A 26,006-nucleotide genomic window follows, 5' to 3' on the forward strand; every position below is an offset into this window, starting at 1 on the left:
AAAGTATTATTTTAATGTCAGCTTTCATTACTAGCAATTTAGATTTATTAAATGTTGGATTGAGTTGTGGAAATAGTTTGATGAAGTTTTTTTTTCTTCTTTTTAGTTTTAGGAGGGCTTACTTGGTTTCAGTTTGAACTGGTTTGCTAACTGCTTAAAAAAAAAACTTTGGTTCAGGTTTGAGGTCAGTAAAACTAATATTTGTGTTCAGAAAAATTCGTATTTGTGCTTCAGCAAATCGGTACCATTTGTTCTAATTCCTCCTTTAATCACTAGTGAATTGAAAAGATCACTGGACCAGGGTATTTGCCCCTGAATTTTAGTGTGACTTATGCCACTTTCCTACTCTAGCTCTCAGAGTTTCCACATCTGTAAGATGAACAGTTAGACAAGATGATGTATAGATCTTGGGCTTTCCAGCTCTAAAAGTCTTAACATCTAACTTTCTCTTTAAAAGTCACTTAATTCAAATTTCTTTAGTGCAGAGGGGTCTAACACACCACACACTGGCAATGTGTGTGTGTGTGTGTGTGTGTGTGTCCCTCAATATTCCATGGTGCAGCAGAACAAGGTTGGAAAATATTTAACAAAATATATAAAAATATAATGAAATATTGTTAATTGGTTTAGTGGCTGAATTACTATTTGAGTTTCACACTACTGCTTTAGTGTATTTCATTTGATCTGCTATCATCCATATAACAGAAAGGGTCAGAGAAGGATTCTAAACTGCTGAGGGACTTCTAGCAGGATATATGGAATTTAAGGAAGGAAAAGAAGATTAGGTTTGGACAGAATCTTCCTTGCCTCCACCCAGATAGGCTTTTGGCTAGTGCTTTTATTAGCATATCAACCGTTATTGATTATTTGATTGCTCTCATAGAAATCCAGAATAAACAATTCAGTGGGTTAAATCAAAGTAATCAATCCTGTTATAACTTGGTTAATAGCAAATTTCTATTACAAAGTTCACATTTTTCATGTCTCTGTAATATTTGCTAAGGAAATAGAAAAGATATAAAAAAGATTCTTGATTGAGAAGTTATCTGGAATACTGGAAAACTGGCAAATTCTTCTACTACTTATCTAGATGGGAGCTTTTGAAATGTAAATTCTGAAGTAGGTTGTAAGGATAATCAGAAGCCCCAGAATGATCACTGTTAAGCAGTGCCAGATTAACATAGTCAATTTGGTAGAGACCCCACTAATTATTTTTTCTATTAAAGGTTCCAGCACTTATTAACCCTGTGAGTTTCTGATATGGCAACAACAAGAAAATTGCCTTTGCAACAATGTCTTGTTTTGTAGTGGACCTTGACCTTTGCCATAAGGCCTCAGTGTGGGCATATAAGGAATCCCAGGATTGGGCAGTGCTTATGTTCTAATCATGATCATCATGACAACTCTGGAAAGATGGGTGCCATTATTATATCCATTTTACAAATGAGGAAACTTGAAGCAGACAGGTTAAGTGACTTGCCCTGGGTTATAAATACAGTTAGAAAGTGTTTGAGGGGGAAAATTAAACTCAGGTCTTCCCTGACTTCAGTCTAAAGCTTTTATCTGCTGAACCACCTAGTTACCTAGGAATGTGTACTGTGTATGTTGTTTGTGATCAGGCTTTGTGGATTTCCTCTACTTCCATCCAAGACTCTCATATAACATAGGAAAGCCCTGTTCTATCAAATCAATGTTTCTTTTGTGGAACGGTAGTGTCAGGAACTATAAGGTTTTAGAAGTACAGGTTTTGGTCCCTGCCCTCAAGAAGCTTGCAGTTTGGCTGATGAATCTTGGTCAACACAAGTTAAAAGTTAAATGATTCAATTTACTAGTATTGAGTGCCAACTCTGTTCATGGTACTGTACTAGTCATAGTTCCTAACCCCAAGGACCTTACACTTTAGAGAGGGAGATAAGATATAAGGAATAGAAATAGCATCAATAAATCAATAATATTAGCTGGCATTATTATGGTGCTTTAAGTTTTATGAAATACTTTCCTCATAATAATTCATGTATTATACAATACAATGCAAATTAAAATATCCCTTGCCTTTATTAAATTGTCTTTTGTATATTTGTGTTCCCAGAATCCTTGCCAGTGCTTTGAGCAATAGATATTTGTAACCGTCCTGCAGCTACAAGATATTTTTGCGTGGGTTAAGCACCTGAAAGGGAAGCTGGGGACTGAGGGAATATGGGTGGAAGGGTTAAAGATTAAGGTAGTAAGGACAGAAAGAGAGAAAATAGACAAAAGACACAGGACTAAGCAGGTTCACATTCAGGTTGTCAGCCCTTACTCCAATGGTCAGGGAGAGCTGACTAATGAGTAAAGTGCTAATGGACCAGACTTATAGGTATGTTTCTAATATTTCACATGATTTGTTATAACTGACACCCTTCAATATTTAATAAATGCTGAATTGAATGTGTAAAACTAGAAATCTTCATATTGAATGTAACAGTAAAAATATTTAAATAACAGTTCAAAACAAAACAAGATGCCATAAAGTCATAGCTGACTGTGAAGGCAGTTGTATAGGCAATAAGAGCCATGGGACCCAGCCTTGAAGGCTTGTGGAGGAAAAAAGGCTGGAACCAAGTCTAGAAGATTAGTTAAAATTTAGTCAAGGAGAGAAAGATGGGAGTCTTGTTTTCTTTTTCCATTGGGGCCCTGTGCTCCTAACGCAGTTCTCCCTAGAGTTCTAAAGTTTATCCTGAGAAACCTAGTTGTGGGTGCATAACCAAACCCCCTACACACACACCCCATCACCACCACCACCACCACCACCACCAACAACAACAGCCCCTTGGGAGGGGAGAAGGGTCTTTGTCGCCTTTTGCAAGTCCCTTGGTGCTAAACATTAGGATTAAATTTGACAGCTGGCACAGGCTTGCTCTCTGGGAGATTGGGATCAGTAGGAGGGGCAGGAAAGATGTTTGTGATAAAAGCTATGATCCCTCCCCCCTTTTTTTTAAACCCTTACCACCTTCGGTTTTGTAATCAATACTGTGTATTGGTTCCAAGGCAGAAGGGTGGTGAGGGATAGGTAATGGGGGTTAAGTGACTTGGCCAGGGTCACACAGCTGGGAAGTGTCAGAGGTCGGATTTGAACCCAGGATTTAGTCTCTAGGCCTGGCTTTCAATCCACTGAGCTACCTAGCTGCCCCCTCCCTTTTCTTTTAAAAAGGGATTTACTAATGCTTTTTTTTTTGTCACTGTCACTTTCCAGTAAGCCCAATCACCCATTGCACAGTCCCCCTGTAACAAGTAAAACCTGCATGCAAAACGCATTCACACATTTGCCAGGTCGAAAGATGTAAGTGTTGTTCTGCCCGTGGAGTCTCCTATCTCTGCAGAAAGGCTGAACCCGGTCCCCTTTTTCCCAGGAGGAGGTAACCAGGGCACTGGGGGAGAGGGCGGCCCAAGTAAATCCCTAGAGTCCCCGCCTCCCAGGCTCCCGGCTGGCTTGCCTTCGGGCCCCGCCTCCGCCCCTGGCCTTGGAGCCACTTGACTTCTCCAGTCCCAGCCGCAGGCTCACTTGCTAGTGTGCTTGCTCTATCGGTGGGACACTCTAACCAGGCGCCCCCCTGCCCCTGCCCCTTTCATGGACCAGCCCGGCGCGGCGCCCCTCCCCCCCTAGTTCTTGGCCCTGTCCAGGCTCGGGTGGAAGCCCCCTCCCCTCCCTGGGCGAAGGTCCGCTCTCCCTCCTCCCCTCAACCCTCCCAGCGCAGTGTCGGACCCCCGGGGGTCGTAGCAGGAAGGCGGGCGGAGCCCCAAGTCTGGGGGTGCTGGAACCGCAGGCGCAGCCCAAACCCCGAAGAGGCGAGGCGGAGCCCAAGGAGGGCGAGGGCCGGAGGAGGGGGCTGGTGAGCCGCCTGGGCCAGGGGCCTGTTTTTGCGATTGGGAGGGTCTGGGGGGGCCCAGCTCTTGTTCGATGGGGTTTACGGAATTAGCTGGAAATGGGCGGGGGCGAGTGGAGGAGAGTATTTAAATCGGGGGAGGATTGACAGAGGGGGGACCAGATCTACAGTTTAAGGAGGGAGAGTTAAGGTTGAGGGGGCAGGTTAAGGGGAAGAAATGGAAGGAAAGGAAGAGGAGGGTTAAAGGGCTTCGAAGGAGAGGGAGTAGAGGAGAGCTGAGAGAGAAAAGGGGAATTGGGGAGGGAGGTGAATGTAAGGGCCGGTTAGAGAGGCTTGGAGTGAGGTTTGGGGAGCAGCAAGAGAGGGTTAGAGTAATGGGGTATTGTGGCGGGATCAAGGACTGTTAGGACCCCACTCCCACCCCCAGAAGGGGAGAAGTTTGGGATGGAAGCTGTTTTGGTTGGAGATGGCAAGAAAGCTTAGGAGGAAAGTGGTATTTGTGTGTGTGGGGGGATGATTAGATTAGTAGGAACCAGAATATTTGGGAGACAATCGAGGGAATAAATGTGGGGCAAACCCTGCAGTTTGCATTTGAGGTGGGTGGGGGCTGATTTAGGAGGAAGCCTGCAGCTCTGTGGGAAAGGGGATGGAGCTCATTGTTAACTTGGGTAAAGGATTAGATGGAGAGAACTGAAAGGGAGTGGGGTCCAGAAATATGTAATATATGCAGAAATTAGACAGGAAAACTGAAAGCCCTGGTGCCTGACTCCAGGAAGGATTAGTTAGGATTGTGGCTTGGGATGTGTCTTTCCTCAAGGGCTGCTTCCTCAAGCCTCTGTTTAGTTTTTACTATACATCATGCCATTTCCATGGGCACCAGCCAGGGTGGACTCTTGGACAGTTAACTCTGCTTGTACCCCCTTTACTTCAGGGAGGGAAGTGATTCTAGATTCCCAGAGGCTGCAGTCATAGCAGTCAAGGCCAGATCACACAACCTGTGTGGACAAAGATGATGCAGCAAAAGCTCCTCAGGAAAATGATGAGTAACACTCTGAAGCGCCTGGGCAACAGGCAGCCTAGGCTCCATTTCTCCTGTTGGAATTTGATGCTTGCTCAAGGGCTTACCTCCTCCATACACTTCCCTTGTCAGGATGACAGCTCTATTGGCACCTTCTAAAGGAGCATTTATCTTCACCTGCAACCTCTCTTTGGAAATCTTAGTTGTGTAACCTGGCAGCCTCCAAAGAAAGACTGATTTTACTCTGAAAGCTCGGGGAAGCTTTGTACATGTGTGTGCACACTTGTGGGTGTGCATGCTTGTTCTTACCCCAGGGTTGTATCTCTTTTTTTGTCTGGGTAGAAGCACCTCTGAATTCTGCTTTAGGAAAAAAAAAAAAGATGAGACTGCTGTGGCTTCTCTCTTTACTCCTCTCCACTCCACTCTCTCCTACCAGGTCTTACTGAGGTGGTTTTTGTTTCTTTCTTTCTTTATCTTAAAGGAAGAATGTGACATATGGATAGCCTGGAGGAAGAATGGATTTGTATACAGAGTGAAATTGGAGCCTGGAGGAATGTGCAGTGTTTTGGGGAGATTTGGTGGAAGGCAGGATTAATTTAGCACAGTGGCTGGTGAAGGAAGAAGAAAGTTGTAGGTGCTTTGCTTTTTGTAAATTGTAACTATTTCCCCATTAGGCTCTAAACATGTGCCTACTATGTGCATATCTCCACTTCTTTTATCTTTTTAAAGTGTTTCTTAATTGCTTCCACTTTTAAAATAAAAATAAGAAATCCAAATGTGGAAAATTTCTGGTAAAAGCTTGATAGGATTATAGAGCACAAGTTGTCCACTAACAATTGACTGTTCTTGACCTGTGTTGTATTTTTAGGGTTTGCTCATCAGTTCTTATTGAATGCGGATTATTTGCTTGGTTTCAGAAGCAATTAACCTCAAGCTTAGTTAGTACTTACTTTGCAGTCTTGCTTTTCTTTGTCTGCTTATAGCTATTTCTTTTTTAGGTTCCATAGGCCTGGATAGGCTTTGGAGGAATTGGCTCTTATTTCTGCCTAAGTATTGGGGTCTTTGCAGGTGCTTTGATGGCGTTTGATGTGTATGTGTCAAAAGAAGAAAGGATATTGTTATTGTGTGGAAAAGGTCTTAGTGTAGAGTAGTCCTCAATTCAAGGAATCATTTCTTATCAGGCCTGAACCCACAATTCAAGGACTTTGTGGACATGTGCTTCTAGTGTTATCCTCTTCCTCAGTGGCCTAGTCAAAAGGAAAACCAGTAGAAGCCATGCTTAAGGTAATTTAATTTTTTTTAAACAGACACATTGTAATTTTAATAAATGACTTTTAGGAGGGAGGTGATACAAATTTATTTATGTGATTACCATTTCTTGTTACAATGAAAGAAAACCCTGGGAAAGTAGATGAGAATAAAAGTCCCTTCAGTAGTCAAAGGAAAGAACATACATTTAAGTCTACTTTGATTATGAGTATGACTTGATCCAAGAAAAGAGTTTTTTTTTTTCCCCAACCACAGTATAATTAAATGAAAGACATTGAATATTTTCTTTCAAACACTTGATATGATATATCTGGAATTTATATAATGTGCCTTTCCTCAGAGAATTAGGAAGTAATTAATTAGCAAGTTTGAATTAAGCAAATTTAAAGCAATTAAAGCAAAAATGTATTACAACAATTTTTTATCTGACTTCTAATTCAGTCTTCAGATTCTAAATTCAGTATCATTGCCTGCAAACTTTGGTAATCTGTCCAGATTAACATTACCTTCCACACTGAATCAAAAAAGTATTCAATCTCTTTTTTTCAGAATAGCTAGAGGGAGGTATCAATTCCTGACTTCTATTCCAAGTGAGAAGTAAACAAAGCAACAACAAAAAAAGGATTTATTAAGTTCATGCTAGGAATGAATTCTTTTCAAGATCAGATTACTTCTAATTTTATGGTAGGTTAGAATGTGTTGGAATGAATACAAGGTAAATATCATAGCCATCTGAGAAGAATTGAGAATTTTTTAGATAGCGGCCTACTATTAAGATTGCTTAAAGTGGCACTGAAGAAGTCATCAAAGTTCCATCACCCTCAGTGCTTATGAATACAAAACATTAACACTAGATTAATAATGTTATTAATAATAGAGAATAACAGAATTTACATAGCACTTTATGGTTTGCAAAATACTTTACAAATATTGCTTTATCATTCAGAATGGGTAAATTACTTCTATATAAAGAAGGAAATTATAAGTAAATTAGGTGAACATAGAATAAGTATACCTGTCAGATTTATGGGAAAGGAAAGAATTTAAGACCAAGCAAAAAATAGCATTATAAAATATATAATGAATAATTTTCATTACATTAAATTAAAAAGGTTTTGTACAATAAAACCAGTGCAATCAAAATTAGAAGGGAAGTAACAAAGGGGGGGGGGGATTTTTAATAACAAAAACCTCTGACTAAGGTCTAATTTCTCAAATTTATAAGAAACTAAGTCAAATGTACAAAAAATCAAGCCATTCCCCAATTGACAACTGGTCAAGGGACATGAATAGGCAATTTTCAGATGAAGAAATCAAAACTATCAATAATCACATGAAAAAGTGTTCTAAACCCCCTCCTGATTAGAGAAATGCAAATTTAAAAAATGCTGAGGTACCACCTCACACCTTTATTGGCCAATAAAGGAAAATAATAAATGCTGGGGGGGAGGGGGGCGTGGCAAAATTGGGACACTAATACATTGCTGGTGTAAAAATTGAACAATGAGGGGGTGTCCCTCAATTGGGGAATGGCTGAACAAATTTTGTTATGTGATGGTGATGGAATACTATTGTGCTGTAAGAAATGATGAACTGGAGCATTTATATATGAACTGGAAGAACCTCCAAGAACTGATTCAGAATGAAATGAGCAGAACACAGAAAGTAAAGCATTATGGAACAATCCAATGTAATGGACTTTGCTACTACAAAACAATCCTAAGGGACTTATGAGAAAGAATACTATCCACATTGAGAGAAAGAACTATGGGAGTAGAAACTCAGAAGAAAAACAAATGGCTTATTATTTGTTTATATGGGTATATTATTGGAGTTTTTGGTTTTGAAAGATTGCTCTATTGCAAAAATGAATAAAGAAATAGGTATAAGGGATAACATTTGTATAACCAGTGGAAGTACTTGTTGGATCTGGGAGGGGGTAGGGAAGAGGTGGGGGAAAGAAAATGAAATATGTAAACATGGAAAATTTAAAAAAAACAAACAAATATTGCTTCATCCTCACAACAAACTATTTCTACCTCCATTTTACAGGTGAGAAAACTGAGACTGACAGAGGTTAAGTCACTTAAAACTGGGTCACACAGCTAATAAATGGTTGAGGTCACATTTGAACTCAGGTCTTCTTGACTGTGGGTACAGTACTTAATTCACTGAAATATCTAGCTGCCTCTAAGGATTTATTAACCACTTATTGGCTCAAGTCAGGAATTAATGAGGGTAACTCCAATTTAGTTTTTTGAGGATGGAGGAATTTAGCAAAGTTGTACAGATTTGACCATCCTTACTGTGTCTCCTAATTTATTTGCCCCACTGTCATATAGCTTAAGGTACCAGTGTTTAAATATAACTGTTAACCAGCATGGTTTAGGTGTTTCCATTCATATGAAAACTTTTGTTTTCTCCCCAGTTATACTACTGCTTTCTCTTAAATTTTGAAATTACTTTGTATAATTTTTTTTTCTTTCTAGTATATATATTATATCTCCCGGAAAATGTAAGCTCTTTGAGGGGAAGAAACTATTTCATTTATTTATCTTTGCATATCCAGCACTGTTCCTGGCACTCAGCCATTTACTAATTGTTGATCTAATGGGCTTGTTCTAAAGTAGTTAAGAGCTTTACTTAGGGAGAGAGGATCTATGCAAAGGTAAATGGCCATTTTAGCATAAATGCTAAAAGCATATGGTGACCTTTGGGGAGAGGCTTAAAAAAATGTTGCTTATTACTCTTCCAGGGTGGAAAGATCTGGAATTTAGAACTTTGAAGCCAATCATTGTCCTGAGATTTGTGGATTCAATTAAAACACTGTTCCCTTCCATTTGCCATTCCCTTTTCAAACAGGTTTTTTATGGGAGGAACTCCAGCCTTCCCTGGGAGTTGCAAAAGGGAGTTGATTGTAGCCATAGTTGAGCTACAAAAACTTTGAGGAGTAAAATTAGTTATAATAGATTTGTGTTTCTGGAGACTTAGGAAGTTCCAGAGGATGTGACCTTCCGAAACAAATTGTCATTGTTGCTGAGCCAGGATGAAATGTCAATCCAAGCCCATTCTAACTGAAGGAATAATGAGACTGGACTAGAGAGTAAAAAGAAAAGAATAGCATTTCTGGGCCAAAGCTAATTGCCATTGCTCTGAATATACATACCCTCTTTTAGCCTCAGTGGAATTCTTTCTCTTAATAGGTCTGAAGGAATCTGGTGAAGCCCAGAGGCCAAATAACCCTTCTTGTTTAGCCCTGTGCTAACTTCAAAGCTGAACCAGTCCTAGGTGTCAGAAAAGCCCAGTGGTGTTGGCAATGCACCCAGTCTGCCTGCAAAATAATAGGAATTCATCTTAGAAATTAAAGAAGTTCTCTTCAACTTTATTGTTTAAATGTTCCAGTACTTTGATGGAACTCCTTCCACCAACACAGGTCTCAGGTCTCAACCTAGCTTAGGTATGAGGCAGATGTTAAGTGACTTCCACAGGGTCATATGGCTAGCAAATATAGAGAGGGAATTTGAATCTAAGTTTCCAGATTCCAAGCTACTCTAGAGTAGAATTACTTAACCTGGGGTGTATGAACTTTTTTTTCTTTTAATGTTTTGATATCTGTACTTCAATATAATTAGTTTCCTTTATAATTTAATGTATTGTCTTTTATGCATGGAAAAACTTGACTCTAAAAAGGGGTCCACAGGTTGGCAGAGGGGTCCATGACACAAAAAGGTTAAGCCTCAGCTCTGTAGTATAGCATTTTTTTAAAGCACTGAAATCCATGAAGGACTCATGATAAAAAATGCTATCCACAGCCAAAGGAGGAACTGTTGGAGTCTGATTGCAGATCAAAGCATGTCATCATTCACTTTATTTCTGTCACAGCATGAGGACAACGGAAATATGTATTTCATGAAAGTACTGGTATAACCCATATCAGACTATTTACTTCCTGAGGGAGTAGGAAAAGGAGAGAGAGAGAGAGAATCTGAATCATAAAATGTCAGAAAACAATTGTCAAAAATTGTTTCAACATGTAATTGAAATAAAAATAAATCACTGCATTTTATAGTTCCTAAATATAAATCATCTTATGTTAGGGGCATCTTATTTTTGTTTTCTTTCATTGCACATGGGTCTGGTAGTGGCAAAAAATATAAAATCCCCTGGATTTGGAGTCAGGAAGACTTAGAGTTTGATTCCTACTGAAAGATGCTTAACTAGCTGCAAAACCCCAGTTAATGTCACTTAATCTCTCTAAGCTTCATATTATTTGTCAAATGGAAATAATAATAGCACCTTCCTTGTAGGTTTGTGAGGATAAAATGAAATCAAATATGTAAAAAAAACCATGTTATTAATATCAATAAAAGTGATTTTTAAAATAATGTAAGACTGGTATTTGTTTTCCCTTTTCTAGGCTCTTTGGTATGATCCTGATCAGCTTCTTCCATAAGAGATGAAGCAGTGAGTCATCTACAGGACAATGCTTACAGCTGCCCAGTGGAGTCACTTGGAGGTATGGCAAACCAGAACCCTCCCAGGTGATGGATGAAGTTGTTCATTCATGGCAATGATAAAGCCAGCTTTGATGATCCATATGATTTCTGCTGAAATACAGAACTGTGCCTTAAGTCTTGTGTCTGAATTAGCTCTGCTTTTATAATAGGTTCACTTATTGGTTTAATAAATGTTGATTAACCTGCATTTGCAGTGCTTTCAGCAGGGTACCTGGGCTCTCTGCTTTGGCCTCCTAGCTATAGAAAGTTTTCTTCTTGGAAAAACATTTTCTTTTTTAATTGAACTTTTTTATTTAATTAATTTAGAATATTTTTCCATGGTTACATGATTCATGTTCTCCCTTCTCCCGCCGCCAATAATTGACGCACAGTTCCACTGAGTTACTTGTGTCATTGATTAAGACTTATTTCCATATTATTGATATTTGCACTAGGGTGATCATTTAGAGTTTACATCCCCAGTCATATCCTCATCCACCCATGTGATCAAGCAGTTGTTTTTTTTCTGTGTTTCTGCTCCCACAGTTATTCCTCTGAATGTGCATAGTGTTCTTTCTCATAAGTCCCTCAGAATTGTCCTGGATCATTGCATTGCTACTAGTAGAGAAGTCCATTACATTCGATTGTGCCACAGTGTATCCGTCTCTGTGTATAATGTTCCCCTGGTTCTGCTCCTTTCACTCTGCATCAATTCCTGGAGGTCATTCCAGTTCACGTTCATTATTCCTTTGGGCACAGTAGTATTCCATCTCCAACATATACCACAATTTATTCAGCCATTCCCCAATTAAAGGGCATCCCCTCATTTTCCAGTTTTTTGCCACCACAAAGAGTGCAGCTATGAATATTTTTGTACAAGTCAGAAAAGCATTTTCTGAAGGGCATTCTTAATAAGGACTTATTGGATTGCCCTTACTACTATGTGTCATTGTCTAATGACTTAAAATATGTCTTTTGGTGAAAGTGCTCCTAAATGAATGAAATGTTTTGTTTCTCTAGAGGTGTATTTAGGAAAAATTGAGTATAAAGGTGTGAAATGGAAATCACTTTAAAAGACTGATAAATATTAATTTAAGGTCGCCAAGGAATTCAGCTATGTAATTCCTAAATGAAAACTCAAGTCAGCAGTCAACCTTTTATGGAGTTTTTAATTACAAACAGGAGGAAGAAAGGTATTAGAGAGAGAGAGAGAGAGAGAAAGAGAGAGAGAGAGAGAGAGAGAAAGGGGAGAGAAGGGAATAGGGCTTAAATACCCCCTCTGCTTAGGCTGGGCCAAAGGCCCAAGGCATTGGATAGCCGAGGCAAAGAAAAGAGATCAGTCCCTATCACTCACGTGACCAAAATGGAGAAACAGTCTCAGGGCCTCCACTCCAAGCACCAGGCTCCAACAACCTCCTTTCCTCCACACAGGAAGTCCCCAGACTCCTCAGCTGTCCTCTACCTCACTTCCTGTGTCTCCCCTGTGCCAATGGTGGCTCTAGCTTAACCCAGGACCGCCCAGAGGTCTGTCCCCTTTGCACATGTCTGTTGAAGGTCATATTCCCAAATAATTAAATCTTGAGCTTTGCTGCAGCCCTTCCTAAATCCTGTTACCCTGAGTAGGGTGGAGATTGTAGTTTCTAAGACCTGATTCTGTCATTCCAAGTATCTCTATTGTTATTGATCAGGAAATAGCGAAATCCCATCCTCTAAAGAATGGTTTGAACAGGGTTGAATAGTTTTGAAATTCACAAAGGTCTGATCTTTTTTCCCCTATAGCTGTTCTTAAAAACCCAACCTCCTTGTATTACTCTCCACAAATTATCAAAGAAGAATTTCCCCTGGGGTGAAGAATCAGCTCTATTCTGGAAAAAAAAAGTGGCAAAAATTGTCTAGTTTTGACCCTATGTATTTCTTTATTGATAGCTAACTTTTTTTCTGTGAAAAAAGACAATCAACTAAAGATGATTTTTATACCTTTCAGGTGAACTAGGGTAAGAATGGGAGACTCCAGGGAGATTTGCTCTCACCTTGATTCTATAGGTGAGGTCACCAAAGAGGACTTACTACTGAAATCCAAGGTAAGATGTTGGACCTCATAGGAGACGAGATCTGGTTGTTGGCCTTGCTCCTGGAGTATAGAGATGGCTTGTATTCATGGAAAGATTGACTGTATATACACAAAACTGCTGATGCTCCTGATATTAGTGCCTTGTATCTTCATCTTTCCTCAACCTTTTGAGCAAATGGAAATATAGACATCCTGCTAGAAAACCTTTTTCCTCATGATGTAGTCTAATGACCAACGATGACAACTTGGATCAGTTTGATTTTAATTTAGTTAGTGCTGATGTTCTCAAGCCATTAGCATTGGAAATAATATACGCATGAACACTAATTCAAGGGAGTAGCTAAGCATTCCTTAGGGATTTGGTAGAATCATTTATGATATGAGATTATGGGGGTATCAGGCAAAATATTTCATATATCTTCTATTGACCAAGAAAGGTTTTTTGGCCCATTTACCCTCCCTTGGTAGTATTTCATGTAAGACGGAACCACTCTAAACTCATTCTAAGAGACTTATTATTATAAGTATCAGAAGAACAGTTGTGATTGCCACTTTTTGAGGGACACTAATAAATTATCTTGTGTCCAAAAGAGAACCATCAGGAGGGCAAGACCTCTGAAGGATCAAAGTAATGAACTCTCATTCCTGGAAGTGCCTAAGCAGGGGTCATCACACAAGAGTCTTGTAAAGGAAATTTCTCAATATGAGAATTTGGAGTCCTTTCCATCTCTTAAGAGTTTATAATTCTAAGGATCTTATTGTCTTTTACTTCTTTCTTTTTTAAAAATAGCTCTTACTGTCTGTCTTAGAATCAATACTAAGTATTGCTTCCAAGGCAGAAGAGCAGTAAGGATTAGTTAAGTAGAGTTAAGTGACTTGCCCAGGGTCACATAGGAAGTATATGAGGCCGCATTTGAACCCAGGACCTCCTGTCTCTAGGCCTGGCCCGTTAGCCACTGAACCACCTAGGTGCCACCTGCTCTTTTACTTCTTAAGAAGAAAGTGTTATAGTAAGACTTTGTTGTATTTTCCACTGACAGTGCTCCATTTCTCCAGGAAAAGAAAATAGTCACAGATAAGAGAGGCTTTTCCATGGGAGATAGAAGTGGGAGCAATATGTTGTCCAGGAAGAGATACAAGAAGGAGAACATTTTTAAGATACATGAAAGAGAACACAGTGAGGAAGCATGGGATGGAAAGGAGGCAGTGGCACCAACTTCTCAGAGCATGAGACAGCAGCAGTCGAGAGGCATGATGTAGTCAGAGGGGATATAACTAGAATGTCCTGCTCCAATTTTCTTTTCTGGTGACCCAGACACCCATAGAGCTTCTCTGTTTAACTCTAAGAGTATCATGAAATTCTTGAAGCAAAATCAAATTTAAAAAATGAAATGGTTTAGCCCTTTGAGAATTTTATTTTTATGAAACCATCACTATGTTGTTAAACCAAATTCTGATTTCAGAAATAAAAAAATACATCTTGATCTCAAAAAAAAAATGATTAAGATAAAATGATGGACGTGAATCAAACAAGCTATAAAAGGACCATTGAAATTCTAGCATGGTTGAGAATCCCTGGGATCTATGTTTCCACTCCACAAAATGAATTGCCCAGAAAACAGAGTATTTTAAAATTTTATCTTCAAGGCCAGATTTATTAAGGATCCCTTTAATTAGTGATTGCTAACTTAGTAGCTGTTTTCTGACTATATTGTCCTTTTTAATCCCGGACCTTTTTTTCAGGTGCTTTCTCAGATTTTGGTTTTGCATGTTTTGTGGTCTTTAAAACTAACCAAACAAAAAATAACCCTGGGTCCTATGATGAAAGCCTGTATAATCTTTGAATGCGATCTGGAATTTCTCTCAGAATTCCCAAGGGATGCAGTGGAGAAGGAAACTTGGGCTGGGACTGGGAACTATGCCCCCTATATGGTTTTTGTTTCTACTCTATTTGACTTTTAATTGGCCACCTTACCCACCCTGAACCTCTCAGTATCTTGACCTCTAAAATGAAGGCATTGTGTCCATTATTTTATGTTTTTGCAGTAAGGCAAATAAAGCTGTCTTGTCAAACTCCAATAGAAATTGGAGCCATAAGCTGTAGGTAAGGATCCGTGCCAGTTACCTGTTGACTTAAAAAAAAACACATTTTAACATTACTTCCATTGTATTTTTATTCATTTTGCTAAATATTTCCCAATTACATTTTAATCTGGTTTATCCTGGACATTGGGTTTGACAACTCTGCTATGCTTTCTAGAAACATAAAATATCCTTTTTAAAAAGGCTCACACTGTCAGCTGTGTCCCACTATCATTAACTTCTAAAGAATATAATAGTAAATGTAGTTATATAAAAGAAACATTTGCTTCTCTGTCAAAAATAAAGCCTATGTATTATCAATTTGTGGCTTATCCTTATAGATCCCTTTAATCAAACCCCAGTTTTGGATACTTCCCATTTAATAGCACATACCTATCCTAATTTAATGGCTTCTTTCTTAATTTTTAAAACCCTAATCTTCCATCTTAATATTAATTCTCCCTTTTCATCTATGACGCTGTTAATTTGGTTTTCTTCTGTCCTTTTTTAAAAATTAGGTTGACCAGTACTTTCTCTATTTTGTTTGTTTTTTCAAAATACCAGCTTCTAGTCTTATTTATTAGTTCAGTAGTTCTTTCACTTTCGATTTTATTAATTTATCCCTTAATTTTTAGGATATCTAATTTAGTTTTCTTCTGAGGATTTTTAATTTGTTCGCTTTCAAGTTTTTTGATTTGCATGTCCAATTCATTGACCTCTGCCCTCCCTAACTTGTTAATATGTGAACTCAAGGATATAAATTTTCTCCTGAGTATTGCTTTGGCTGAATCCCATACATTTTGAAAGAATGTCTCATCATTGTCATTTTCTTCAATGAAATTATTAATTGTTTCTATGATTTGTTCTCTAACTAACTGATTTTGGAGAATCATATTATTTAATTTCCAATTAATTTTTGATTTGGCTCTCCATGTACCCTTATTGATCATTATTTTTATTGCATTATGATCTGAAAAGGTTGCATTTATTATTTCTGCTTTTATGCATTTGTTTGCCATGTTTTTATGACCTAATACATTTGTGAATGTACCATTTGCTACTGAAAAGAAGGTGTATTCCTTTTTGTCCCTATTCATTTTTCTCCATATAGCTATTAACTCTAATTTTTCTAAGATTTCATTCACATCTTTTACCTCTTTCTTATTTTTTTTAATTTGATTTATCTAAATTTGATAGTGGTAGGTTCAGGTCTCCCACTAATATAGTTTTACTATGTATTTCCTCCTTAAATTCCACTTGTTTCTCCTTTAGAAATTTGGATACTATACCATTTGGTGCATACATGTTGATTACTGATATTTCCTCTTTGTCTATACTCCCTTTTATCAATGTATTTACCTTCCCCATCCCTTTAAATCAGATCTATTTTTACTTTGGCTTTGTCAGATATTATGATTGCAACTCCTGCCTTCTTTCTATCAGTTGAGGCCCAATAGGTTTTGCTCCAACCTTTAATTCTAACCTTGTGAGTATCTCAGGTGTGTTTCTTGTAGACAACATATGGTAGGATTTTGGATTCTAATATACTTTTCTATTTGTTTTTGTTTTATGGGTAAGTTCATCCCATTCACATTCAAAGTAATGATTGTCACTTGTGTATTCCCCAGCATTTTGATATCCTCTCCTACTTCTGTTCTTTCTTCTTTTGCTATATCCTTTTAAACCAGTGATTTACTTTTAATCAATCCCCCTAATCCCCTCCCTTAATATGCTTCCCTTTCTGGCCCCTCCATTTTTGTTCCCTTCTTGTTTTTTTAGGGTCTGTTAAGTTCTTTCCCCCCTCTCTTTCCCCTCCCTTTTTGTACTCCCTCTTCCTTCCCCCCCTTAGTTTTCCCTTCTCACTTTCCCTGTAGGATAAGATAGAGTTCAAGACCCCAATGGATCTAGATGCTCTTCCCTCTCAGAATTGATTTCACTGAGAGTAAAGTTTAAGTATTACCTATTAGGACTCTCTTCCTCTCCTTATAATAGTATTCTTCCCCTCCCCTTCCCATGTGTATCTTTGTGTGATAAAGATTATCCTATTTATTTTATTTCTTCAAATATCTCTTGGTGCCATCTTTGATTCCCCCCCTCCCTTTTTCTTTTTTTTGCATATCATCTTATAGCCCTTAATGCCCCAATCTCTTCCTGTGAATAATCCTTCTAATTACTATAATAGTGAATATAATTTTTGAGAGTTACATTTCCCCCATATATTAAAATATATAATTTGATCTAATTAAAAACCTTAAAGAAGAGAGTTTGAATAAAAAAACATTTTTCCCCTTTTCCCTCTTTTTCTTATTTACCTTTTCATGTTTCTCTTGATCTTTGTGTTTGGATATCAAACTTTCCAGTTAGTTCTGGTCTTTTCTTTACAAATACTTGGAAATCTATTTTGTTGAATGCCCATACTTTCCCCTGGAAGTATATAGTCAGTTTTGATGGATAGATGATCCTTGGTTGAAGACCCAATTCTCTTGCCTTTCTAAATATCATGTTCCAGGCCTTGAGGTCCTTTAGTGTGGAAGCTGCCAGGTCTTGTGTGACCCTGATTGGTGCTCCTTGGTATCTGAATTGTCTCTTTTTGGCTCCTTGTAGAATTTTCTCCTTAGCTTGAAAGCTCTGGAATTTGGCAATTACATTCCTGGGAGTTGTCTTTTGAGGATTTAGTGTAGAGGGTGTTCTATGAACTCTTTCAATGTCTATTTTGCCCCCTTGTTCAAGAACATCAGGGCAGTTTTCTTGGATAATTTATTGTAGTATGATGTCAAGATTTCTGTTTATTTCTGGCTTTTCAGGTAGACCAATGATTCTCAAATTGTCTCTCCTTGCTCTGTTTTCCTGATCTGTTATCTTCTCAGTAAGATATTTTATGTTTTCTTCTATTTTGTCAGCCTTTTGACTTTGCTTTATTAATTCTTGCTGTTTTGCAAGATCATTGGCTTCCAGTTACCTAAATCTGGTTTTTAAAGACTGATTTTCCTTTCCAGTTTGGTCTATCCTGCTTTTTGTGGCTTCCAGCTGTTTCTCCAATTGGGAGTTCTTGTCCTTTAAACTGTTATTTTCTCTTTGAACTATTTCCCACTTTTCTTGCCAGAAGGCTTCCATCTTTTTGATAAGCTCCAATTTAATTTTTTCAAGAGCTGGTGGACAATTTCCATTTTTTTTGGGAAGGTTTTGGGCTTATTTGAATCTCCTCCTCTATTTCCTCTGTAGCCTGGGTTTTTCCTCTGTAAATATTTTCCAGGGTCAACCCCCTCTTCTTGTTTTTTTGGGTGGAGGGAGGTTGTAGCTCCTGGGCACAATTTGCCATCATTGTGGAGGTTTTTCCTTCCCTTTTTAGTCAGAAATCTGAGTGAGATGGGCAGACTCTCTGTGTATGGAGTTAAGGAGCAAGGATTTTGCCTGAGGTAAGCTCTCGAATCTCCACAGTTTCTGCTGTTTGCTGCCCTTCTCTGTGTTATCTTCCCTGAGTGCCCATGGTCTGCGGTCTTCAGCTTGCTGGGGTTTCAGGTGCAACTCCTCTCAGGGGTAGATCTTTGGTGTTCTTAGTCAGCTCCTAAGGACCTCAAAGTGTCCCTTCCTCACTCTACAGGTGCCCCCTCGCTCACTCGCTGATTCTGACACAAGCTGGCTCCAACTCTGACTCCGTAGGTGGGGTAGGATAGATCAGCTTGCTTTGATGGGAGATTTTTCACCCCCTTATAGTGTGTAAATGCCCAAATCCCACGTACCTTCAATGCTGCACCCTACTATAAAGTCCCTTCATTCTTATGAATTTGGTTTTTTTGGTCTTTTGAGGTACTCTATATCTGTGAGTGCTGAGGAGAAGAAGTGTCCTGCATCTAGATTTCTGCCATGTTTACCTAGAAGTCCCCCATCTCAATATTAATTCTGACAGAAGAGCAGCAAGGGCTAGGCAATTGAAGTTGTTTAACTTGCCCAGCTAGGAAATGTCAGAGGCTATATTTGAACCCAGGACCTCTGGCCTTTAGTCTTGATTCTCTATCCACTTAGCTATCCAGCTGCCCCAAATAACTTCTTGTTAATGAAGCTTCCTTAGTCTTGAATCAACAGCTGCCCTTTGACCTCTTGGGGGCACTGAGGTTGTAAAATGGATAGAGTGCTGGGCCCAGAGTGTGGAAAACCTGAGTTCAAATGTAGCCTCAGATACATCCTAGTTATATGATTAAGGGCAACTGACTTAACTTCTGTTCTCTTCAGTTTCCTCAAATATAAAATGCAGATCAATAATAACACCTTCCTCTTAGGGTTGTGAGAATTGAATAAGATGATATTTAGTACTTAGCACAGTGCCTGGTGCATAGTAGACATTATATACATGCTAGTAGTTATTATTACTATTTGAACTTGGTGTCTCCCAGATGTTGCCAGTGCAACATATCCAAATCTGAATTTGTTCTCTTTTCTTCAAAAGTCTTGCTTTGTCCCATCTTTCCTTTATTGTGGAGGTTGCTACCATCCACCTAGTTCCCCAGATTCAACACCTCAGGATCATTATTTTTTTTTTTAAATAATAACCCCTCACCTTCCATCTTGGAGTCAATACTGTGTATTGACCCCAAGGCAGAAGAGTGGTAAGGGCTAGGCAATGGGGGTTAAATGACTTGCCCAGAGTCACACAACTGGAATGTGTCTGAGACCTCTCATCTCCAGGCCTCCCTCTCTATCCTCTAAGTCACCTAATTACTCCCCAGAATGTTTTTTTAAAACCCTTACCTTCCATCTTGGAATCAATCCTGTGTATTGGTTCCAAGGCAAAAGTACAGTAAGGGCTAGTCAATGGGGGTCAAGTGACTTGCCCAGGATCACACGGCTAGGAAATGTCTGAGGCCAGATTTGAACCTAGGATCTCCCATCTCTAGGCCTGGCTCTCAATCTACTGAGCTACTCAGCTTCCTACCTCAGGATCATTCTTGACTTCTCACTCAAACTCAATCCATACATCCAGTTTTGTCATTGCTACTTATGCAGTCCTGACCTCTCTGCTGTCCTCTAGGCTCACACCTCTGACTGCCTGTTGGACATCTCAGGAAAGCCACAGTTACCTTAAACTCATTTCGTCCAAATCTAAACTCACTGAATTCAACCCTATCCCCTTCCAAATTTCACTGATGTACCAAGAGCAACACCATCCTCTTGTCACGCAGGCTCCCAGCCTAGATGTCGTCCTCAGCTCCTCACATTCATTCAGCCCCATATCCAGTGTGGGCCCCCAATCTGCTGATTTTACCTTACTAACATCTCTCACATAGAATCCCTTATCCCCTCTGACATCACCAAGCTGGTGAAAGCCTGATCACTTCCCACCTGAACTATGGCAATACCCTGGCGGTGGGTTTGCCTGCCTCAGATGCCTCCCTAGTCCATTATCTCCTACATCCAATTGTCAAAAATGAATTTCCTAACACACAGGTCTTTCCGTTGCACGTTTAACTCTAATGGCTCCTTATTGCTTCTATGATCAAAACCAAAATCTTTTGTTTGGCATTTAAAGCCCTCAGCCTGTCCTGCATCTGTTTTCTTAGCTCACACTTTTTTCTCTTCCATATATGCTAAGATCCAGTGACACTGGCCTTCTTGCTGCTCCTTGCACATAACATTCCATACCTTTTCCCTGGCCTGTCTTCCACACCTGGAATGCTCATCCACCATTCCTTTGCTTCTTGCTTTCCTTAGACTTGGTTCAGATACCTCCTTCTTCAAGAGACCTTTCTCATTCCCTTCCCCCCCAGAGGTAGTACCTTCCTTCTGATCTTACTTTCATTTATAATGTATGGATGCATATATGTGTACACAACTTTCTTTCTTCTCTCTCTCTCTCTCTCTCTCTCTCTCTCTCTCTCTCTCTCTCTCTCTCTCTCTCTCTCTCTCTCTCTCTCTCTCTCTCTCTCTCTCTCTCTCTCTCCCTCCCTCCCTCCCTCCCTCCCTCCCTCCTCCACAGCTAGGAAGAGTCTGAGTCTAGATTTGAACCCAGAACCTCCAGTCTCTAGGCCTGACTCAATTCAATGAGCCACCCACCTGCCCCCCTACACACATATTCCTTATTGTGTCTCCCTGGAGAATGTGAGCTACATGAGGACAAGGACCAGGTTTTTGCCTTTCCTTGGATTTCTAGTGCTCATCACAGTGTGTGGCACAAAGTAACTTTTTAAATGCTTGTAAACTAACTGATTAATATGGAATAGTGATATCTGCAAGGGAGCTACAACCTGACCCCAAGGAATATGATTAACCAGTTGAAGATTGAGAAGATGGATACATCCTGCCATCTCTCATGGGTCTTCAGTACATCAACATCTATTCTGACTACCAAAACTTTTCCTACTCCTTCCTCTCTGCAAGCTCCTATGCCTCTGTGGGGGTTCCTTTTCTACTCAGACTACCACCATCTCAGTTCAGGTCCTTATTACCTCCTAATTGGTCTGTCTTCCTCAAATCTCTCTCCACTCCAATCATCCTTCCACATATCTACCAGAATTATTTTCCTAAAGTTCAGATGTAGCCATGTCATTTACCTACTGAATAAATTTCAGTGGCTTCTTATTGACTCTAAGAACTGATACTAATCCGCTAAAATTTTTTTATCTCTGCATAAGTTTTATAATAAATTGTTACAATTAAAATTATTTCAAGAGAGTGATTTTGGGGTAAGAATATAAGTTTATCAATTATATCAGGTTTATTGGTTAGGCCAGCATCATAACTAATAAAGTGATACTAGTCTCCATGGCTCTCTTGAAATCCAGGGACAACCTGAACTGATTTAAGCAGACTAATAAATTGATTTTTAGGAGCACTTTATTCAGCCCTTCCCTTGACCATCCCAAGACATCTTTAATTGGTGATAGTTAATTAAGAGGTGGTCAATCAACCTATCCTCTCCTCTCTATCCCTATAGGTGAAACAGCTCACCTCCATAGGAGAAAAACCCTTGTCTCCTTTTTTTATTAACCAAATTCTATTAAAAGGGAAATTCTTTAGGATTCTCAAATACAAAATGCAAAAAGCGGCAGACAAGACGGCATATCTGACCCAGATCCCAGACAGGAATATATAGTAGTTCTCCTAATATATAGGAATTTAAACAGTATATGAAAATTAAATTCTCACTTTACAAAATTATTACAATAATGCATATGTATGATATATAGTATATGTAAACATGTAAAGAAGATTGCAATCAAACATTTTTTGCTGTTATGGATGAGTGATCAAAGAAGTTTGGAGATTATTAATATAAAGCACAAGACTGAGGAGACACTGCTTGGGATGATTAGGAAGGCATCATAGTAGAAAGAACCCTTTCCACCACATCAAGAGCCCTGAGCCTAGGTCTGGCTTTGCCACTGACTTGATCGGATGGGTTACTTCCTTTCTCTGGATCCAAGTTTTCCCCTCTAGAAAAAGAAAAAATGACTTGTAAAGTCCCTTATCTTCTGTATTCTTTGGCTCAACGCTCCACTGATTCTGGAGGAATGGTAGCTGGGACCTCTGCATGGTTCCTCTTCCCTTAGATGTGTCAGGTCTGGAGACACAGGTGGCCCTTGGGCTATGGGTATTGGGACTGTGGAGCTGTGTGTAACCTGAATAACAGGGTGCTGGTGGGAAAACCTGGAGCTTTTATATTTCTCGGTCTAGTTGAGAATTAACAGACACTGAAAGTGGGAAAATTGGATATTTTCATTAGTGAACAACAAAAGTGATGTCACCTTGTAGACCTGCACTGCACTCCAAACCTGGAAGAAATATTTCTGAGTCAATTATAGACTTAAGCAGAAGCCCCAAGGGGACATCCTTCTCAAAAGAGATTTTTTTTTTCTTTTGCATGGACATAGGGGACTTGCCAATCCTGTGGAGCGGGAGGACCAAACCTCTGGGCCTGTCTCCAGGTAAAACACTGCAGAGTTGTGCACAGGTTTGGCTAGGCCACCTCCCTAAAGCCATTGAATAGAAAATAGGGTCCATCAGCTCAGATGTAGTTCTTAGACACGGAGTGAAGAGGGCACCAGAGGGAAAGAAACTCAAGGCACGTGATGTTACATATTCATAGCTCTTAAAAAGATGGAAAGCTCCTGAGGAAGTGCTGTATCCTATTTATTCCTAACCAGTCAACCAGTGAGCTCCAGCTATGTGTGCATGCCTTGCTAGGCCTTTGAAGACTATGGAAAGTGATAAGAAATGAACTTGTAATTTCACTGAGGAGGCCAGACTTAGCCCTTGAAAAGTGAAGAACAGTGTATGATTAAGTGCTAACTCAGGTAAAGTTGAGTGATACAGGAGTACAGAGGAAAGAAATCAGTCCTTAGAGTGGGGTGGTTGGAGGAATCTTTATGTAGCAAATGGGATTCATGTTGGGACTTTGAAGTGGCCAGTAAGATTTGGAGAAGTTGAGGAAGATATTCTAAGCATGAGGGACAGCTTTTAAGCTCAAGCTTAGTGACCAGACAATTGAAGGGGGAAAAAAAGACAAAATACATCAAGTGCAAGAATTTGATCCCACTCACTCCTTGGTTTAATAACACATATCTGTTTTCTCATTGCCTATAGAAGAAATACTCCAAAATTAGGAAGTTACTTTGACTCTGGAGACTGGTTCATAGTCTCAGTGCATAAACTAAGGGTCAGATCCTAATAAAAAGACATTCTCTATTCTCCTACAGCAAAACAGGAAGCAGAATAAAGAATGAGAAAGCTCTTTTAATGGAGATAAGATAGTTAAAAGAAAAGGCTTGCTCCGGGACCATAGCAGAGACATCTTCCCCTTCTCATAGTAAATGAGAAGTTAGCCATTTGAAAAGGGTGGCAGCTGTTGCCTTTTCATGAAGGGCTTAAAGCTGAATGGGCTCTTTTTGTTGAATCACTGTCCTGTGCACTTCATCTTTTAACATAAAACATTCTCTCCTATTTTAGTTCAGTTTTAGACCATGAAGTAAAAAAATCTCATCACTGTCCAATTCAGGGTCATATTGAGAGAAGATTGGGAAGCAGTGGAAGTAGTTAGTCTAGATACTGTTTCTGGCATTTAAGATGAAGCTATTTCATTAGTCTGATTTTCCTAAGCTGCTTAGCATTTGCTTCTACTAACTCTTATTTCTTTTCTGTCCTCCTAGGTTGCTTGCCCTTATGTTGGATGTGGGGAATCTTTTGCTGACCACAGCACCATTCATGCGCAGGTAAACCTTCTCTTTTAGGCCCCTCTACCAGGGTGGGGAGGAAGAAGAATAACCTTAATCACTAGACCGTTCCATGAGTTTACCAAGTTCTTTATTATCGGTTATACAAAATGGGACTGTGGCATTAGTCCTTCAAGCTCATGACCGTACAACAACTCCTTTGTCCCTAGGCCAAAAAGCACAACCTGACTGTGAACCTCACCACCTTCCGGGTATGGTGTTATGCTTGTGAAAAGGAAGTCTTCTTGGATCAGAGGTTGGCAGCACACCCACCGTCTCCACCATCCAAGTTCTCAGAGCAGGTAGGTCTTACATTATTCAGGCCCCACACATTTCACTAATATCTCCTGTGTGCTTGGCTTTTCAACGTATCCCAAAATGACTTTTTAAAGAGAGTTGGCTTTCTTTCAGCCCAGAAGGCACCATAGTTATTTGGACAAAACATGACACTAAATACTGGGATATTTAAATTGTATTGTTGTACACAAACAGCCACAGTGTGACTTTGGGCATGCCATTTGTTTGAATTCCCCTTTCTGACATGGAATGTCTACCTGTCCCTGCTACCTGTCCCTAGCTTTCCTAGCATACTGATCTTTTCAGATATCTGGTAAAACACCAAGGTGCTATTGCTAAGCAAATGAACTTGATTTTTCATCTCTTTCCAGTGAGTGCTTTCATTGAATGTTTTTGCCTCAAGGTATATTATGGATGTGCATATGTCTGTGAAATTTATGTGCTGCTGATGTTTTCTCTCTGGGTCGTTAATGTAGGAGACTACATTGCCTTCTCACCCTTTGAAAGCTGTCCCAATTGCAGTGGCTGATGAAGGGGAATCTGAGTCTGAGGATGATGATCTGAAACCTCGAGGTAGTGGTCCATTTGAAAGAGCAAAGCCACAAAATCATGAATATGCCCTTGTGGTTTGGAAACTCTCATGCCCCACTTTCATTCCTTTATGGTTTCTGTAGGCCTGACTGGTTTGAAGAACCTTGGGAATTCCTGCTACATGAATGCAGCCCTCCAGGCACTCTCTAACTGGTAAGTGATCCATTCACCTGGGGAGATGGTAGGAAATTAGGTGAAGGAACCTAGGGACCCTCCTAGGCACTGTGCAGAGAAAACACGAAGACCTGACTGTGTGGTGGGAGTGGGGGAAGCACTCTGTAAAGAAATATTCCAGCAGGGACATAGCCAGAGAGTCCCTTTTGGAGGAAACAAGTTCCATGAAAATCAGATCTGAAGGAGTTAGAATGGAAATAAAACTAACTGGGAAGAGGCTGCAATATTTAGGCAGTCTGTCCCTGGGGTGTTAGAGCCATGTCATGTTGGCGTCAGCAGGCCCTCCCTGGGAAGGGCTTACTCTTGACTTTGAGGAGAGAGAGGGTGATGTACAATAAGCATCCTCAACTCCTCGTTCTCCTTCAGCCCACATATTCAGGTGCTTGCCAGATCTTGTCTGTTCTACCTCCATGACATCTCTTTTATCCATTCCCTTCTCTCTCCTCTTGTAGCCACTGCTCTCATTCCCCCTTTTACCTGGCCTCCTAATGAGCCCACAGCCTCATTGCTTTCCTCTTGGAGACTTCCCCCCCACAGCAACAGGGATTTCTCTAAATCCATAGGTCTAACTGGGTCACCACTGCCTCCTCATGACTTTTGGGGATCAGATACAAACTCCACAGTTTGGTATCCTTCACAACCTGATTCAAAACTACATTTCTGGCCTTCTGTCCTCCCCGCTTCACATACTCTGCTGTCTGACTAAGCTGGCTTCCTTGCTGCCTTCTCACATAATATTCATCTTTTTTGAAAATACTTTTGCTCTTGCTATCCCCTGGAATTCACTTTTTCTTTTTTTTTTAATCCTTTCTTATAATCAGTACTGAGTAAGAGTTCTAAGGCAAAAGAGCAGCAAGGGTTAGGTAAGGGGAGTTAAGTGACTTATCCAGGGTCACGTGGCTAGGAAGTGCCAGGAGCCTGATTTGAACCCATATCCCCCTT

General features: G+C 39.8%; 1 protein-coding gene across 3 annotated transcripts in view; it reads left to right on the plus strand.

Moving 5' to 3' along the window:
• Positions 1 to 26,006, plus strand: part of USP20 (ubiquitin specific peptidase 20) — a 48,173-nt gene that overhangs the window by 2,087 nt on the left and 20,080 nt on the right. For 2 of the 3 annotated variants that reach the window (XM_007475140.3, XM_056812533.1), the window contains exons 2-9: positions 6,063 to 6,165; positions 10,568 to 10,666; positions 12,631 to 12,727; positions 22,665 to 22,718; positions 23,940 to 24,002; positions 24,173 to 24,304; positions 24,776 to 24,872; positions 24,974 to 25,043. In XM_007475140.3, the coding sequence (XP_007475202.1) occupies positions 12,647 to 12,727; positions 22,665 to 22,718; positions 23,940 to 24,002; positions 24,173 to 24,304; positions 24,776 to 24,872; positions 24,974 to 25,043 (497 nt within the window). In that variant the 5' untranslated portion in view covers positions 6,063 to 6,165; positions 10,568 to 10,666; positions 12,631 to 12,646. The remainder of the gene's footprint in view (positions 1 to 6,062; positions 6,166 to 10,567; positions 10,667 to 12,630; positions 12,728 to 22,664; positions 22,719 to 23,939; positions 24,003 to 24,172; positions 24,305 to 24,775; positions 24,873 to 24,973; positions 25,044 to 26,006) is intronic. The other variant, XM_007475138.3, reaches the window with a different exon arrangement.

Source organism: Monodelphis domestica, chromosome 1 (genome assembly GCF_027887165.1).
Source record: "Monodelphis domestica isolate mMonDom1 chromosome 1, mMonDom1.pri, whole genome shotgun sequence".
Lineage (NCBI taxonomy): Eukaryota > Metazoa > Chordata > Mammalia > Didelphimorphia > Didelphidae > Monodelphis > Monodelphis domestica.